The following is a 19,701-nucleotide window of genomic DNA, read 5'->3' as shown; positions in this document are numbered from 1 at the left end:
TATTTCCGGCATATTTATCTAATTATCTTATTTGTATTTAATAATATTTTAAAATTTTATTCTAATTTAGTAAACCAAATATACAAGTTCCTGCTCATTTATTACAAACACCATATAAACTTCAGTGGAAAAAAAAATGCTCCTTCAATGTTTTCCTTTTCATTTTGAATGCACATCATAAATATATTAAGCTAAAAATCTATCACAATATTAGTGAAGTGTTACATGGACTAAGCAATGCGTTACAATAAAAAGAAGAACTTTGGGCAGATCACACATAAGAAAAATGACACAGGTTGGCGAAGGTATATGAGAGAGAGAGAGAGAGAGAGAGAGAGAGAGAGAGAGAGAGAGAGAGAGAGAGAGAGAGAGAGATAAATCACAGATCTGTTTGACCAAAAACACAAAACAAGACAGAAAATCAGGTTTCTTCTCACACCAAACTCCCAATCTTTATAAGTGCAGTTGCATCATCCTCGGTATATATTCATCAAAATCCAATACATATTAATATTATCATATTCCATTTTTACATTTATTCTTTGTATATACTTAATATATATGTTATACATATATACCAATTCATTTCATAAGGGATATTACCTATTAACCCTTATTTTGGTTTTGTTTTCTGTTGTCTCAAAAAACCAAAACCCCATTTATAGGCATAGCAGAGAAGAAGGAGAAGCTAAATAGAGAGAGAGAAAGAGAAGAGAGAGAAAGACAGGAATGGAAGGAGGAGCTGCCCCACCTGCTGACGCTGTCATGTCCGACGCGGCGCCTCCGCCGCAGGACCATCAACAGCAGCACCAGCAGCCGGCAGCGCCCACGGGTGTGGAGAATATTCCGGCGACGCTGAGCCACGGCGGTAGGTTCATCCAATACAACATATTTGGGAACATATTCGAAGTCACCGCCAAATACAAACCCCCCATTATGCCCATCGGAAAAGGCGCTTATGGCATCGTTTGGTAAGCAAATCCAACCCTTAAAGTTTGCGTTTTTGTGTTGATTTGTTCCTTTCCTTCCATAAAAAATTGGTCTTTCTTATTGGGTTCGGAATGGAAATCGGAAAAATTAAAAATCTGATCTTTTCTTTCCATTTCTGTGTCACGGGGTTTTGTTAATGTGAATGTAATATGTATGTAGTTCCGCTCTAAATTCGGAGACGAATGAGCATGTTGCCATTAAGAAGATTGCCAATGCATTTGACAACAAGATTGACGCCAAGAGGACCCTCCGTGAAATCAAGCTGCTTCGTCACATGGATCATGAAAACGTGAGTGAATGATAGTTTTATTTTTCATCTGTGAATTTACATGAATCCCCTTTATTGTTTGTTGTTTGGTGTGGGTGTGTATGTTTCGGGTTTGAGATTCAGCTGAGATTTGCTTGTCGATTAGATCTTGCTTAATGTGTTCTGGACTTGATGCTTTGAATTTTTCACTTGTTGAAGCTATTCACAGAACAACTTTTCTTACTGGATGTGTAACTAAAGATGAAAGATCCAATTGGTTTATACATCATCATTTTCATTGCTGGTATTTAGATTACTAGTAGTAAAATCATTGATGACCATGTTTTCAAAAATGGCTACTAGTTAGTTATAATAACTCTTAATGGGTAATGGCTACAAGTAAACGACAGAATTTTATCCAAATTGGTTGATTCGGGTTCTTGTTTGATATCCTGTAGTTATCATTGAACAGCTTAGAGTTTTATCCTCAAACACGGTGTCGTTACTTTCCATAACTACCCTGTCTTAATGAATGTACACAAGCGTTTCTCATTTAATTTGTTGCTCGTGCGGCACCAGGTGACAACAATGTGCTTTCTAGATATTCAGTTAAGAATGTCGCATTTACTGCATGATTACCAACATTTGTCGAGTTGTGGTTCCGGTAACAACGAAAGCACGTGTGGTTTAAATCTTGTTTGATTTAAAGCCCTGTTTGAAATAGGTTGTCGTATATATCCGGGAAGGAGGTGTCTGGAAAGGAGGTGGTGAAAGGGGGTGACCAGATAACCTCATGAGTGGAAATTTCACATAATTTTAGAATTAGCATTATGAATATTTCTTTTATTCTTTATGCGTTGCGATTGTTTTTCAGGTGGTTGCAATAAGGGATATAGTGCCACCACCTCAGAGGGAGGCATTCAATGATGTTTACATTGCCTATGAGTTGATGGACACTGATCTTCACCAAATCATTCGCTCGAATCAAGCATTGTCAGAGGAGCACTGTCAGGTACACATTTTAATGCCAAGAGAAAATTGGAATTTCTTTAAATAATATCTCCTTGTTCCCTCTCTCACCTTCATCCTATATCAACTTTCATCACCAAGATTTTCATTTCTGCAGTACTTTCTGTATCAAATCCTCCGTGGTTTGAAGTACATACATTCAGCAAATGTTTTGCATAGGGACTTGAAACCTAGCAACCTTCTCCTGAATGCCAACTGCGACTTAAAAATTTGTGATTTTGGACTGGCCCGTGTCACCTCTGAGACTGATTTCATGACTGAATATGTTGTTACAAGATGGTACCGAGCACCAGAGCTTCTGTTAAACTCTTCCGATTATACCGCAGCAATTGATGTATGGTCTGTTGGTTGTATCTTCATGGAACTGATGGATCGAAAACCATTGTTCCCTGGCAGAGATCACGTGCATCAACTGCGTCTACTTATGGAGGTAACTTATTTATAGGTCTTTGATTTTTGAAGAAGTTAAACATTTAGTGATCTACATTGGTTTTTTAATGGTTGAAATTGAAATGATTAAAACCTTTTAGACTTTTGGTTAACACATTAAACCAAATTGAAATTCGTTGCAGTCATTATGGAGCATATAATTAAGCTAGATTTTATTTTCATAGTAATATGTTTATCGTTGACAATAATCTGACCCCTTGACTGAATCAGTGAATTTGTGCTGGAATCTTTCATTTTTTAAAACTTGTTTGATCTATGCACTTTAAATTTGACAACAGCCTAGATTGATATCAATTAATCAATATAATTGACATGCTTCATACCGTACAGCTCATTGGCACCCCATCAGAAGCTGATTTGGGATTTCTGAATGAAAATGCTAAGAGATACATTAGGCAACTCCCTCTTTACCGACGCCAATCTTTCCAAGAAAAGTTTCCTCAGGTCCATCCTGCTGCCATTGATCTTGTTGAAAAGATGTTGACCTTTGATCCTCGACAAAGGATTACTGGTATGTTTTCATTTCCTTTGGTTTTTGTATACAATGTTGATGCATATCTCTTTAAAATTGTATGCTTTTTGGCGTCAAATGTTCTTATTAAAAGTAACATTGTTTGATCATTTACTACTAGATGTTGCATCATAAGTGCTTTCTTCTTGGTATTGGTAAACTTTCATTGATCTTTGTATCCTTCAGAGTTCAGACAAATGTTTGTATATCATTTCCTCTCATGCACATCTTCTATCAATGTTTACACATCCCAAACCTACAGCTTGGCTTTGACTATGGATTAATTGTGGCATGTTCTGTTTAGATGCTTAGTGAGGCACTGAGGCTCATTTTTGTTTTACCAACTGAAGGTGTTATTTGTTTGTTTAATTTGAAATCAAATTATAAGCTGTTTCCCTCTCCAGAAGATTTGAATGACAAAGTCATTTAAGGAAACCATTATTTAACAACTCAGTTGATGTTCTCCCATGTTGTCTCTCTGTTATGTTAACTTTGTCCTGCGCTCTTAACCCAGTTTCTTTTTATCTTTACCTTACCAAGTGTTGTGCTAGCACTAACTTTTCTTTCTTTGTGTTGCAGTTGAAGATGCACTGGCACACCCGTATCTGACATCGCTGCATGACATAAGTGATGAACCGGTGTGCATGACCCCCTTCAACTTTGATTTTGAGCAGCATGCTTTGACAGAGGAGCAGATGAAAGAACTGATATACAGAGAGGCTCTAGCATTTAACCCTGAATATCAGTAAAGTCAATAGTGATTTGGAGGATATTATCTTTGGGTTTTAAAGAAAATGTGTGGTGACTGTGTCAATAGAGATTTCTGTATATATATTTTAAAATATTTAATCATCTGAAACCAGATGACCTTTGTTGGAGTTAAATTGTTTTGGATTAGAGGCATGATTGGCAGACTGCAACAAACAACAATCATAACAATGTACCTTGTATGGATCATGGATGGCTTATTTTGCTTCATATTATTCTCCAGTTCATTGGCTTCACCCATAAAATCCTTTTACCTTGCTTGTCAAATTTGTGCTCCTGCCGGTTTTGTATTTTGAAGCAGAACAATGTATTTTTGTACTCTTTTCCACTTGATAATTTTTTCAAAGAAGTTTTTTGTTTTTATATCTTGTTTTATTTTTGTAAGAAAATTGCATCAAGGATCAACAAGTCATAATTATTATTTTCTTCATTTTGAACTTATAGGCGCCTTTTGCCATTGTTAGGTTTTTCTTTCAGGATAAAGAAAAAAGGAAAGGAAAAGAGGAGAGCGCACGCTAATAGCAGCTGCTTCCGTTTTAACAGTGGTCGAATTTCTCTATGGATTTTAACTTTTTAAGCTTGACCTTTGGAGTCTTGAGAGACGAGTGAGTTGGGAACCAAAAATCCATTTTTCTAAAAGCGTTTTACTTTATTCTGTTGGGGTCTTTCTTGTTATTCATCTTTCAGCAACATTGTTGACTGATATTCAGCATCATGCCAAGTCTCTTTTCCTTATTTGCTAGAATGATCCCTACAATTTACGGTAACTGATAAAAACGAAGTTTAAAGCTTCTGACTAACCATACTCTTTTTTGTGAAATTCCCAGTTTACCACGAACACACAGAATCTTTTGGTTTCAACTTAGGGAAGAATTCATTAACTCAACAAAGTTCATTCAACCTTGCTTGAATATATGTTGAATTATAAAATACACATTAGAATTTATAAAACAAAACATATATTTTATACATAAATATATAATAACTAATTTTTAGTATACAATAGCATTTTTTTAAGTTAATTAATTTTGTAACAAAATCCTACCATATTTAAAAAGGTCATTTTCTTCCGGGGGGTAAAAAAAAACGAAAGATCTCCCCTTATCACTTTGTCTTCATTAAGGATGCTCCTAATAGATCAGAAGATTTTCAATGTCTGGTCGTTGATACTCAATGGTCACTCCAATCTCACAGGTTAACCCAAGACAATAAAATAATCTCTCTGAAAGAGAATACATAATATGACATGCAATTACAAATCTGTAGAGAAAGAATACGTTGATCATGAAAGCAGCAGACCAGAATTTACTATTTGCATAGAACAATTTTTATGATACACAACCAAGTATTGAATAAATCACCTATCAACTCTTGACATTCCCAAAAAATTTTGAAAGGCGAACTGGGCCACCATCTTCATCATCAGTTCCAGAATCCTTTGTTCTTGACTTTGCCTTCTTTTCCTTCTTTGATCTCTTGGACCTGGACTTGGATCTTCTTGACCCTCTTTCTTCATCGCTACTGGAAGAATATGAGGAGGAGGATGAAGAGGAGCTAGATGAAGATCTTCTTGAATGCTACAATAGTAGTTACAATGAGAAACCATAGAAAATATACAATAACAAAAGTAAACAGATATATAACCTATTCAAAATTAACATTCGTTTTGCAAAATCTAACAATAAAAACCTACGAGATAAATAATCAATCACTTCAGTCAGAAAAGCACTTTCATACCTTAAAACAAAGCCATTGATGTAAAGCAAATGATAGTACAAGACTACAAGTACATTATATATGATTATCCGTTTCATTAACAGAAACTTATTCTTTTTAAAAAAATAAATGATTGCCGAGAGATAATGAACTTTAAATCCATTCAAACATTTTCTCAGTTATCTCGAGGGAAAAGGAAGCAGCAACGTAACATCAATTTATTTCGAACAAAGTGAAGTTCAAAACAGAGATACACATGCAAGGCTTCACCAAATTTTCAACATGCCTGTTGTGCCAATAATTAAACACACACTATAACTGGTCCAATATCAACATTACTGAAAACTAAGAGGAAAGAGATAGCCACTACTTAGCAGTGCTACGAAATTTGAAGGGATAGTAGCATACTAACATTACTATTCGAATTGAAAACAAAATCATCAATTTTAGCATAAAAACCGAGTTCTTCTCTGGGAAAAGTAAATTTCAGAACTGGACGTTTTAGAAATCAAAAAGCACCTTTCGCTTTCTGCTGCTGTGCTTCTTTGAAATTTTGTCCTTCTTAACTGCATGGGAGAACATGCAACAGTTTTAGAAGTTGGGAGTGGGGAAAAGAAATACAAGAAACACATGCCAGTCACCATGTTCTGCAACCTCACCACACATACCTTTGAGTTTGGACTTACTACCAGAATGGTTCCTTCCTTGCGAAAGTTTGCGGGCCCTTTCAGCATCTAGTTGAGCTCTGTACTCTCTCATCATCCTATCTGCATCTGCTTCCAACTCCCCTTTTCTCATTTCTTCTTCCTATTAAATTAAATTCTAATAAAATCAAATGTATTACACATTAAAGAAACACAAGATAATTAATGGAGTGATTGCCCTGGGAAATTGACACAAGCTAGTATAAGCTAGTATGCTAGAAACAAACTTGCAAATCCAGAAGAGCTCCCCGGGGAACAAGCAACAGTCACAAACAAAACTATTGGTCAGGGTCAGAAATACCGTATAAAAGCAAGTGAAAACTTTGCCTATGACCCCCTCAAATCAGTTAGTAGGCCAGAGAAGTAATTCACCTTTACCTGCCCCACAGGTTTCCTCAGTTCAACTTTCTAGTGGCCAGATACAATCTTATTACAGTCCCATGCTTATTATCACAGTCCTCACCACTGACACGGATTCGAAACGGTAAAAGAGTTATAGCATATGCAGCTCAAAGACTGATTAGCATAGAAAATTCATGGGCCTATTTTCAACTAACACTGGTGAAAAAAAGTAAAGTAGGTAGCCTCAATCCCCAGAAACAAATGAGATTTATACTTCCTTTATAAGATCAAATAATAACGGTGCTGTAAAGGTGCTGGAATGATTACCTTCTGTTTCTTTTTGAACTCCTCCCAGGTAATTGTGTGAGAAGTGTTAAGGCTAGCCAAACGAGCAGCATGCCACTCTGGTGAATGAAATGAACCATCCACCTGCGACTGTCCTCATCAATAAAGGTCCACGAGAAAAACAGAGATCTAACATTCAAGTATTACAAAGCATAAAAACCCATAATACACAAAAAGATAAAAAACTGAGAGCCAAGGGAAGAAGCATTCCTTTCAACAAAATTTCTAATGCAGTGTTATTAAATTGAAAGTTACTAGGAAAAAATAAAAAATCCAGGGTACTATTGTGTGATTCTTGCTAATATTAGGTATCCATGTGTACTTAGGACACATATGCATTAACTGTCAATTCTTTATTCCTTAGTTCTGAAAAGGTTTAGTTTGTCCATGTCAACATTGATGACCCTGCTGTTCCAATGTAGTAGAGTTCAGCTATATTTTATCAAGTTGTCCATTGAGTAAATTCACAAGGTAAAATTGTTGATGGGTGATCATGTTATTAGCATCTTTAATACAACTTATAATGAATTTACCGTTAAACTGATGGCACTAATGACCAGTTTGGCGGCCTCCCGAAGTAACTAAATCCCAAAATGAAATTTTCACGAAAAATCACACCTATTATTTATTTTTTCCCTAATTATAAGACCATACCAAACTCAGTCTAGAGAGTGTAGAACCAAGCATAAACTATGAAGGTCAAAATTACTCAATGTCTTGAATAAGGAAAAGGATTTTGTTAGGGAATACACCAAAAACAATCAGAAAAGTATATAGTAAATAAAAGGAACAAAGCACAAGCTGATTTTTTTTTTTTTTTAAATAGAACCCTAAATCCACAAAAAAGCAAGATTAGGTTAAATGGAATGAGAAAAATTAAATAGATGGGTGGTATGGAAGGGTACAAACCATGCCGTCTTCAATCTCGTCGGGGCCGGCGGAGGCGCCGCCGAGCCTGGCCCTCTGCATAGCTTTGTAGGCTTGATTCTTCCCCATTGTTTTCCCTTTAGATTTCTGTTGTTGTTACTACTGTTTCTGTTGTCTGATCATGTGATGTGCGTTGCTTGTCACTTCCAAACCGATTCCGATTCCAGCAGCAACAACAAATAGGGATTCGATTCGATTCAATTTGATTTGAATCGACACAGTTTCTTCTTCCTTCCCAATCTGAATGGCTTGCAAATTGCAACGCAGCTAAGCTGGCTTTTGTTTTGTTCCTTTTCTCGTTTGTCCTTCTCCATCTCCAGATTCACATAATCACATTACCCACATGATCGGGTCGGATTCTCACATATTCGTCAGATCCGGCCCAATGATTTTATGGGCCTAAGTATACCTCGAAGCCCAATAGGCTTCTTCAACTGCTACCTTTTTCTCAGACCAAAAATTAACCTAAATATTCCACCAAAATCATTAAGGAAAAAAAATGAAATCTCATGACATGAGTATTGTGTGTAAAGTTTTCAAATTTCCATGAGAAATAAAAGAAAAATCTACATATTATATATTTATATATGTTGATGTTAAATGAGAATCAGAGGCCCAACAAAAAGAAGACAGAAGTGGGGTTTACTTGTGTTATAGTGGTGGGGGCATTGGTGATTAATATGAAATGATAGTTTTGTCTCCATTTTACCCCCCAATAGTAACACCACGTGAAGCACCTATAAATAAATAAATAATTATTGTACCAAACTATAGTATGTATGATGATAGGCGTCAAGCTATTGTATGTCAATTTCTCCCTTCCTTACAAAGTAAATGCTCAAAAAATTACTAGTTTATATTTCACTCATGAGTTAAATTGCATGGAATATTCTATTTCTAAATGACTGTAAGAAAGGGATATTTTGCAAATGAAAAGAGAAAGTAACATCTAGTTATTAGACAGAAAAAATGATATTAGATAAGTCCAAAAATAAATAATAGTAATATTATATAAATTCTGGAGGAAACTCTGGGCTACGTACAGAGCTGAGCGCTCTCAACGACAAGGACCGAACTGAACACGAGAAATAATTTCTGCTCAATATTTCCTCAATTCGATGCATGAAAATAGAGTTTCTCTCATGCACGAAAACGACACTTTCAATATCCACGTCATTATATACATATGTCGTACTATATTTATATTTAATGTTATACAAGTGAAGGCTTTTATTTAATGCTATATAATGTATTATATGTTAGTTTGGTATATCGATCTTACTTTTAAGAATTACTTTCCAGTTTCTATAACTATGATATCGTAGTTTTCTACTAAAATAGTTACAATCAGGAGAAGGTAATAACTAACAATTATGAAGGACTAAAATAGTTTTTTTATTGAAAGTGCATTCTCTTAAATTTTTTTTCTTTTTACTTTAAAGTGTAAAATATGTTTTTTTATTATACATTTCATTTCATAAATAGAACGAAACAATTTAGAGTTAAAAAATATACTTTATACTCTTAATAAAAAAAATCGACAAAACCCATTTCTTTTTCTATTCAGATAGTTACAACCATGACATGAGTGTGATGGTTAACTAGATTAATAAGGAATAAATAATAAGAACATTTGAATGCCTTTATTTTTTCTCACAGAATAATGTTTGAAGCATAGTTCTTATTCTTACATTATGAAAATATTTAGGGTATTATTTATATTTGTTATATTTTTATTATTTAATTTTACTATGTGTTCGTCAGTTCGTGACTATTATTCTTTTTCCTTTGTATTGTATAAAATATAAACTTATATCCTAATTCTAACGCGTAAACTGATGCGATAAAAGTATTGCCATTTTTTCGCCGACCAGGTTTAAAGTTTAAGAATAATTGTGACCGAAATCAGTGACTTTGTGTGTTTGGATTATCGTTGGCAAACTGGAGTTTGTATAAAATTGATTTTATAAATTTGATTTTGATAAAAAATAAGTTTGTATTAAAGTGATTTATGTTTGGTAATTTTTATATCAAAATTGATTATAGTAAAATAAATGTTGTTTGGCTTATACCATTTAAAATTACTTTTAGATAAAAAATTACTAAAATAGACATCAATTTAAATAATTTTTTTATATTATCCTATCATTTTAATTTAAATATTTAAATAGATTTTATTAGTTAATTTTATAATAAAATTAATCTTTACTTACTAAAATAAAATAACATATAAAAATAGATAAAATATATTTTTAAATAAAAATAAAAAATATAAATTATATATATATATATATACAACAACAACAACAACAAAGTCTTGTCCCACTAAGCGGGGTCGGCTACATGAATCAAACGACACCATTGTGCTCTGTCATGTATCATGTCTACAGCGAGACCGTTTACATGTAAATCTCGTTTGACCACCTCATAGATGGTCTTCTTAGGTCTTCCTCTGCCTTTCGCCCCTTGTCAATTTACCATCTCATCCACCCTCCTGACTGGATGTTCTATCGATCTTCTTCTCACATTTCCAAACCACCTGAGACACGATTCAACCATCTTTTCCACAATGGGTGCTACTCCAACTCTCTCCCTTATATCTTCGTTCCTTATTTTATCCAATCGCGTATGATCACTCATCCATCTAAACATCTTCATCTCTGCCACACTCAACTTATGTTCATGCTCCCCTTTAGCCACCCAACACTCCGTACCATAAAGCATAGCCGGTCTTATAGCGGTGAGATAGAATTTACCTTTAAGTTTTAAAGGCACTTTTTTGTCAATTATAAAACTAGATGCACTCCGCCATTTTGACCAACCTGCTTGGATCCTATGATTTACATCCTGTTCAATCTCTCCATTATCATGTATCATGCACCCAAAATACTTAAAACTTTTAACTTTCCGTAGGCTGTTTTCTCCAATCTTCACCTCTATATTAGGATTTTCCCTTCTCAGACTGAACTTACATTCCATATATTCCGTCTTGCTACGGCTTATGCGCAGACCATACACTTTTAGAGCTTCTCTCCATAACTCTAACTTTTTATTTAGGTCTTCCCTTGACTCTCCCATAAGGACGATATCATCGGCAAAAAGCATGCACCATGGCACAGGCTCTTGGATGTGCTCTATGAGTACTTCCAAGACTAATGTGAAAAGGTATGGACTTAAGGATGATCCCTAGTGTAATCCTATACCAATAGGAAATTCCTCTGTCACACCACCTTAAGTCTTCACACTAGTTGTGGCCCCATCATACATGTCTTTAATTGCACAAATATATGCGATCCTTACTCTCCTCTTTTCTAAAACCTTCCATAAGACCTCCCTTGGTACTCTATCATACGCTTTTTCCAAATCAATAAACAACATATGTAGATCCCTTTTATTACTACGATACCTCTCCATCATCCTTCTTAAAAGGTATATCGCTTCAGTGGTAGATCTCTGCTTGGCATAAATCCAAATTGGTTCTCTATTACTTGTGTATCTTTTCTCAACCTCCGTTCTATCACCCTTTCCCATAATTTTCATGGTATGACTCATAAGCTTGATCCCTCTATAATTTCCACAACTTTGTATATCTCCCTTATTCTTGTAGATAGGTACCAAGGTGCTCTTTCTCCACTCATCAGGCATCTTCTTTGAATTTAAAATCTCATTAAAAAGCTTGGTTAACCAGTTGATGCCTTTTTCTCCAAGACCCTTCCAAACCTCAATCGGGATATTATCAGGTCCTACTGCCCTGCCATTTTTCATCTGCTTTAGAGCCTTTTTTACCTCGAAGTATCGGATCCTCCGATAGTAGTCAAAGTTTTGATCTTCTTCCCTTGTGCATAACCGACCAAGGCTTGGAAGAGTCTTCTGTCCCTCATTAAATAACTCGTAGAAGTAGCTCTTCCACCTTTCATTAATCTTCTCCTCTTGAGCCAACACCTCTCCATCCTTATCCTTTATGCACTTAACTTGATCCAAATCTCTCGTTATTCTTTCACGACTCTTTGCGATTCTATATATACCTTTTTCTCCTTCTTTTGTGCCCAAAGACTGGTAGAGACCCTCATATGTTCTTGTTCTTGCTTCACTTACAGCCACTTTTGTCTCTTTCTTAGTCGCCTTATATTTTTTCCAGTTATCTGCGTTGCGGCATAGAGACCACTTTTTAAAGCACTTCCTTTTTATCTTTATCTTATCTTGTACACTTGCATTCCACCACCAAGACTCCTTGTCTCTTGGTCCTATTCCTTTAGATTCACCAAAGCTTTCTTTTGATGTTCTTCTAATAACTTATGCCATTTCCCTCCACATCTCTTCCGCGCTTCCATTCCCATCCCACTTTGCCTCTTCTCCTACCTGTCTTAGGAAGCTTCTTTGTTCCTCACATTTCATCTGCCACTACCTCGTCCTTGGGTTCTTCGTATGATGTCTTTTCCTCAATTTTTGCTCAACGCAGAAATTCATGACGAGCACTTTATGTTATGTTGTCAAACTCTCTCTCGGGATAATTTTACAATTAATCAAATATATTACATTTTTTAAGTATTAACATAAGAATGTTATTTTAGTATTTTTTTACATCGTACTCTTATTTTAGGACTCAATAATCTTATTCTTAATATTAATTTAGAATCCAATGTTTATAATTTTATTATTATCTATGATTAATTTTTTATTTAATTTATTTTTTTAATGGAATCATAATCTATATTATAAAAAATTACATTAAAACATAGTATACGAGAATTACAATTATAAAAGAGAGTACTAAAAATAATAAAAAAATTAAATATTTATTTTGTAATAATTGAAATAAATCTAAAAGTTCTTGATGATCTTTTTATATAGTATATTTTTAGTATTTTTAGTACTCTTTTTTAGTATGCTATAATTTTTTACTATTATTAGTATTTACAGTTAATTTTTTGTTTAATTTACTTTACCTAATAGAATCAAAAAATTATATTATAAAAAGATAATAACAAACATAATACACAAAAATCACAATTATAAAAGTGTATAAGGTCAAACAAACAGTTGAAAAAATAAAAAAATAAATAATAAAAAAATAGAGCTCATATAAATAGAAATAACAAGAATTTTATAAATAATACAATAACATACATAAAGGATAAAGTTGGTAAAAGGTAAATAAATGGTTAGTATCTATGGCTAAAAGTCCGTTAGAAAAACGCAGAAACTACAAATAGTTGCTTCTTGTAAACGTGATTTTGGTAGCAAAATCACTTATACTTTCATGAGAAAAAAATTTGCCAAATCAAAAGTTGAAACTTTCGAAAAATCTAAACGTGCTTCTTCACCTCCAACGAATTTTCTAAACACACCCTAAATGATTGTCATTAATTAACCAAATAGAGCCAATAGAAACCTTCATTTCAAAAAATGTGCAAATCCAGAAGCAACATATTGCTATACTTGGATGATGGGTCAGTAAAGTTCATTTTAAATTAAACAAATATCAAACATGCCAATGTCCAATCTCTGAGACTCTGTTACAATCACAAGTGGGATTTTTTTAATAAATAAACAAATTAAATATTTTATTTATCAATATATACCATTTGAGGAGTATTTATATTTTTAAATCATATTACATATTTTATTTATGGTATAAATGAGTATAATATACATATTTTTATTTACATTATAAATAAAAGTTATATTTTTTAAAACGGTATTTGGGGTGCAAATGATATATATTTAAAATTTTGAGGGACCATATTTATAAGCGAGATATCGGTATTTATAAATATAAAAATATAATTCCCTCAAAATAATAAAAAAATATTTATAGTATAACTTGAATCAAATAATAAAATGATATACTGTAAAGAATAAATTTAAAAGGAGACAAGTAGTGACTTTCATCTCATAACAAATTTTAAACTCATATATTAATATAAAAGATACATTGTATAGAATAAAGCTTAATAATGTAGTGATAGTAAAAAAAATGATATTTTTTATATATTAAAATTTAAATTTTTCTATATATATTTATATTATTTGTATTTTTTATTTAATTTAAAATTTTTTACATTTTTTAAAATTAATTTTAATATTTATAATCATATAAAAAGTACTTTAATATTATTTATAATAATGTTATTTTTTTCTAATTTTATTTAGTTATTTTTTTATTATTTTTCTATTAATTTTTACCCCTATTATTATATAAAAATATTTTAATATATTTTAAATTCATATAACAAAATTATTAGCGCAATTAATTTATGTTATTTTGTGTCATATTTTTCAATTATATAAAACATAAAAATATAACTCATTGTTACATGAATATTTAATAAATAAATAAATTAATAAAATTAATTAATTAATAAAATATTTTAAAATAAATAATTTTATATTTTATTAAATTTAAAATTATAAAAAAATTACAAAAACTGAGATAATTTTTTTATTTGACAAGTATTTATTAATTTTTTTAATTAAAAAATTAATTATAATTATATTTATTATCAAATATATGATATTATATTTGATTATATAATATTTTAATTTTAAATTATTTTATTTTTAGATTTTTGGATCTATTTTTGACGGTACTATTTAAATTTTGGATTCATTCTTGACTGTACTATTTAAATCAAACTGAATAGATTTTCGTAGAATTGGTATTATTTATTATTATTATTTAAATAGTATTTATTTATTTTTTATTTATTAATTTAATTAAATTTTATTTAAAAATATCAATTTAAATTTATTTTTAAATTTAGTCTAATTTAATTTATTCTGATTGGATGAATCTATTCAAATTTAAAATTTATAGGAAAGAAGAGATTATAATACAGCTTGTAGTTATTTGAATTGTTGTTATTTTCTAAAAGCTAGTTAATTTTTTCGTAAACAACCACATACAATATCTTATCCAATACACGAATCACGAGAGATCAATTATCCAAGCTTCTTAACCCTCTCATGGAACCTAAACGTGAAAAATCTCTTTTCTTTTTTTTTTTTTAAAGAGACATTTGTTTAATTTAAATTGATCCAATTCAATTTATAATTAATCTAAATTATAATAAATTATATCAATTTTTTAACAGATCTAAATTATAAAAAGATGTAATGTAAAATAGGTTATTTAATATTTTTTATTATTTTTGAAATATTATATTTTTATATTAAAAAAAATCCATCACAATTCACAAGTGCTATATTTGGCTAACGGATTCCTGACGTAGCATCTTGACCATAATTTGTAGTCTATAAAATTTCATGTGGTGACATATATACAGCGACACAAATAGCAATAGAGGGTGCAAGTAGGATCAAGTCACAAGACCCTGCATTTCCATTAATTAATTATGATGGACGAAGTTCTCAATGCTGAGCAAGATAAACACACCCTATATATGTTTAGGTTTTCGGAAAAAGTAGATAGTATTTATCAATAGGTGAATGCTATCATATCTAAAAGGTGGTGTTTATTTACTAAAAATAATTAAAAGTTATTATTTAATTTAAAAGATATAAAAATAAATAATTTTTAAAAAATCAAAATTTACTACAAAAAAATAAATTAAGTAAAATTTAGACAAAAATTTATAAACACCATAAAATTAGCCATTATCAATTTTGCTCTACAACATTTAATTCCGTAAATTATATTATAATCTTGATTCACTGTTTTGTCAATTTTTAATAGAATTATTCTAAGTATTATATTATATTATCCTTTATCCCGTCAGATGTTAAGTACCAGGCATGTAAAAAAACAAATTGACCATTACACAAATTACAATTAATTTGATCCTCTAAAATATTTATTATCTGACAAATTAGTTCTAAAATTATTCATTATAAAATGCATTACTCTTCAAAAATATTTATTATCAAAAGGCCCAATATATTTATTGATAATAAATATTTTTAGGGACTGATTAATCTTATAATAAATAATTTTAAAAATTAATTTGTCTAACAAAAAATATTTTAAAGATTAAATTAATGGTAATAATTTGTTCAGAAATTAATTTGTCTTATTTATAGCGTGGCACTTAATATGTAACTTAACATGAAATGTAACACAATTTCGTTAGAAATTTGACGAAACGAAATAGACCAAGAACTAATATGAGAATTAAATATTAGAGACTAACAAATTAATTAATTTTAGTTACAAACTAAAATGTCTAGTCCAAAATTTTTTTTGAACTAAAATAAATAAATACTAGAAAAAAATAAAATAAAACAAAACGATATACACCCAAAAGAAAAATAACCATGGAGTTATTAAAAACACAGTGACAATTACTCGCTGAGGGAGATGATTAAGTGTTCAAATGTAGGAGTACTTCCCTTTCTCCAATTCAACGTGTCCAGCTAGTCCTATGATAACTTGGACAAAATTAATGATGACTAGTAATTTCATTCACTTATGCGGTTTGTTTTGTGATTTCATTGTTAATCTCCGTGATTGTCTTTTAACTTATTGAATGATTGATATTCTGCTAGTTAATATAACAAATATTGTGCTAGTTCTTAAAAAGATATATTAGTACATCAAATAGTTTTGTCACTATAATAACAATATCCTTGTTATCAATTTAGTTATATATTTTAATAATTTTTTTAATTAAAAAAATTACACAAAAAATGTGAATAAATTGTTAGAGATACTAATATTAAAACGATATAAAAATTTTCGTGTACGAAATTAGATACTTATACATAATAACAGTAGGTTATTATTTTGATCCAAGTGTAAAGAGTAGCTAACACCTTGTCTTCCGTTGTAAAACCTTGAGGACCATATACATGAAATTGAAACTCTTATTGTTTTGATTTCAATTTGATTCGAATGAAAGTGGTGGCACCTAGCTAGCAGCAGCACCAACGATAATAAAGGGTGGTGGGGCCTTAGGAGGAAAAATAATAATTCATGCCTTCATCATGAGGGGAATACAATTATTTTTACTTAGTTTCATGGTTTGTATTGATTGAATCAACAAAATGATTGAGAATCCAACTTCAATAATGTCGGATGCACAAAGCTGGGAACAGTCGTAGTAGACGAACGAATTGAAGTAGACTAGATAGCCACGAAACAAAAAGGATTTTACCAAAAAAGAAAAGGAAAAAAAAAAAGAGAGAAAAAGTTTGATCAAAAAGTTTAGGTTGGGATTTCATTCATTCTTTGTTGTCATGGTATACAATATAAGTGCAGAAAGTGGAGCATATGCTTGAAGGGGAAATCGGGCACATGATCCCCTCTATAACTATAAAGGCCTTATGTATGAATAATTATATTCAAACCTATATAACTGAAAGACAAAGTAGTGATTAATTATTACTGTAAAAGAGATTTAGCACATATATAATACGTGACATTATCAAAGATTATTAAATATGATTGCATGCTATCAGATTTGTCAACATCTGGCGGCATGTTTTGGCATTGCCTTGAGCAGTGATCACCTGGGTGGCACCTGCATTACTTAGCACGTACTAACATTTACTTGAGGTTGAGATTTGAGGTTAACTGCTCTGATAAGTGTGTCAAAGTTACGTGTATACAATTGGATTAGAACAAGATTTTTTTTAAAAAAAAAATTATGGGTAAGTTTTACAAATAATATTCCCATAAATTATGCATATAATTTTAAGATTGTAGATTTTATATGTTTTGAGAAAAAGAAAGTTTGAAGTAAGGCATTCTTTTTAAATTAAAGCGAGTTATTAGTTGGTAAAAGATTTTTTTAGTTTAGTCTTTTGCAACCGTAAAAAATTAAAAACAAAAGAATAAAAAAAGTTACACTAATATGTATCATAGTTTAATTTTAAAGTGTAAAGAAGTATACATTTAGTCTCTATTATAACAACAGCAGAACTTTACTATATCAATCACTAAAATTACAAACATCAATTAAAAAGCCAAGACAAAATAATATAAAAAAAAAAAAACTAAACTAGTTTTATCTTAAGACAATCGAAGCTATAATTTCGGACTTTATAAACCATGACAACCCTTAGAATATAAAAATTATATAAATTAAACATTAAAAATATTTAATTCTTTCTTCAAATAATAAAGACAAAAAGGATATATATAGTTTCAATATAAGGTAGAAGAAACATAATATTTTTTTCTCATTATTTTTGTATTTTTATTCTTAAAAAGATATGTGGTAATCCACTCTTTATTATTAGAAATTGCTATTCAAACAAATACACAGTTAAAACAAACCTACAAATTACAATCAATAGCCATAATAAAAATGTATGGGAAAAAAAAGGGTCCAAATTACCTCTATCACTATCTTTTCTATTTAAACTCTCCGTACAATTATAAATAATGATTTCTATTATTATTAGATGTTGATAATTTTTATTGGGCAAAAATAGTAATTGGTTCATTATTTATAGATTTTGGTTTGGTGGATATTCATCATTACTAGATATAATGGTAATATTGGCCAGCGGCAAACCCTTAAATGGAGCTCAGTACCGCGACGGATTAGTCCTTGACCTGTCGGGTTGGGGGATACCGTGGGAAACCAAAAAAAAAAAGATATAATGGTAATATATATTCATCGGATGAAAATTTTAAAATCTACATACATGTTTATAAAATTCTAAAAAGTTATCATATTTAACACTAAATAAATAAATAACTAATGAGTTATAACTCAAATGACATAGGTTTAATGGGTAATGCTAGATAGACAAAAAAAATAGCCAGAACTTACCTTATTTAGCATTAATTAATTGTCGCAACAATTAATAAATGCTAAATAAGGCAAATTATGTCTGATTTTCTTTGGTTACCAAACATTTTTGGGTTTAATTTGAGTAAACAACTTAATTAAGTTTCTTTTGAAAAAATAGCTTAAACAATAAATGACTATATTAAAAGGGAAAAGCTCTACATCCATGTAAAAATTACATGGATGATATCCAAGTAACTTTCACTCCACGCCCCACACCCCATTTGTTTTACACGCGCCTCTTATAACCTATATAACGAATCCTTATTTTGCGTTATCAACGTTTCTCAATGCAAACTTTTTCATACAACGTAAACCTCCTCCTCCTCCTTTTTGTTGTTCTGCTCTTTCGCGTTTTTCTTCTCTACATTATGGATCTGGATTGATTCAACGCAATTATCTTCGTCGTTCATCTTCTTCTTCGTTTTTTTTTCGATCTGCACTTTTGAAGTGAATTGAATGGAGTAAGGTGATCTACATCTGAATTGAATTCAATTGAATTGATAATATGTAACTGTCAGTAATTGTGAGTGTCAGTAATTGTGAGTAACTATGAGTAAATGTGAGTAACTTTTCGGTTCGGTAAGTACTAAAGAGGTGGTTCATCACTTTCATATTTTCGGTTCGGTCTGCAAAAAGAAGTCTAACAAAAATTAGACCAATATGTTCTGTTTTCTTCCCTAAGCACTATATAATTGTTTCACTGTAATTAAGATTTTGGTTCACCATAACTAAAATTTCGGTTCACCATGAGTACTGTGTTCGGTTCATTCTGCACTATTCAAAACTCTTCTTTCTCACTTTCTACTGCTTCTTCACCAGAGAGAAGGAGGAAAAGACAAAAAATACAGCAGCAACAACAACAAAAAATAACGATAGGGTTTCAGGATTTAGGGTTTATGGGTTCAGGGTTCA

The 19,701-nt window shown here is 31.2% G+C and overlaps 2 protein-coding genes across 3 annotated transcripts; one reads left to right on the top strand and one right to left on the bottom strand.

Moving 5' to 3' along the window:
* The first annotated feature begins 239 nt into the window (after positions 1-239).
* On the top strand, positions 240-4,240 carry LOC112733595 (mitogen-activated protein kinase homolog MMK1). 2 transcript variants are annotated; one of them, XM_072212610.1, is made up of 7 exons: positions 240-425; positions 666-971; positions 1,150-1,279; positions 2,112-2,249; positions 2,364-2,696; positions 3,047-3,227; positions 3,807-4,240. In XM_072212610.1, exons 2-7 carry the CDS (start codon positions 730-732, stop codon positions 3,974-3,976), a joined length of 1,194 nt encoding a protein of 397 aa, XP_072068711.1. In that variant the 5' UTR covers positions 240-425; positions 666-729; the 3' UTR covers positions 3,977-4,240. The 2 variants fall into 2 exon arrangements, with proteins under 2 accessions (XP_072068711.1, XP_025638396.1); XM_025782611.3 differs by having other exon boundaries at positions 246-479.
* A 962-nt stretch (positions 4,241-5,202) lies between these two features.
* On the bottom strand, positions 5,203-8,342 carry LOC112733596 (uncharacterized). The gene is made up of 5 exons (XM_025782612.3): positions 8,012-8,342; positions 7,085-7,186; positions 6,380-6,518; positions 6,231-6,277; positions 5,203-5,572 (listed from the first exon to the last, which is right to left on the bottom strand). The coding sequence occupies exons 1-5, from the start codon at positions 8,096-8,098 to the stop codon at positions 5,360-5,362; spliced, it is 588 nt and encodes a 195-aa protein (XP_025638397.1). The 5' UTR covers positions 8,099-8,342; the 3' UTR covers positions 5,203-5,359.
* Positions 8,343-19,701: the final 11,359 nt, after the last annotated feature.

Source organism: Arachis hypogaea, chromosome 13 (assembly GCF_003086295.3).
Source record: "Arachis hypogaea cultivar Tifrunner chromosome 13, arahy.Tifrunner.gnm2.J5K5, whole genome shotgun sequence".
Taxonomy (NCBI): domain Eukaryota; kingdom Viridiplantae; phylum Streptophyta; class Magnoliopsida; order Fabales; family Fabaceae; genus Arachis; species Arachis hypogaea.
This window is presented reverse-complemented; position numbering and strand designations above follow the sequence as displayed.

Excerpts from the sequence above, each read along its gene's own strand:
- LOC112733595 (XM_072212610.1), top strand. The coding sequence starts at position 730 with ATGGAAGGAGGAGCTGCCCCACCTGCTGACGCTGTCATGTCCGACGCG. Across the intron at positions 2,250-2,363 it reads TGTCAGAGGAGCACTGTCAG|TACTTTCTGTATCAAATCCT; the intron begins GTACACATTTTA and ends TCATTTCTGCAG. Across the intron at positions 3,228-3,806 it reads TCCTCGACAAAGGATTACTG|TTGAAGATGCACTGGCACAC; the intron begins GTATGTTTTCAT and ends TTTGTGTTGCAG.
- LOC112733596 (XM_025782612.3), bottom strand. The coding sequence starts at position 8,098 with ATGGGGAAGAATCAAGCCTACAAAGCTATGCAGAGGGCCAGGCTCGGC. Across the intron at positions 7,187-8,011 it reads ACGAGATTGAAGACGGCATG|GTGGATGGTTCATTTCATTC; the intron begins GTTTGTACCCTT and ends GGACAGTCGCAG. Across the intron at positions 6,519-7,084 it reads AGTTCAAAAAGAAACAGAAG|GAAGAAGAAATGAGAAAAGG; the intron begins GTAATCATTCCA and ends TTAATTTAATAG.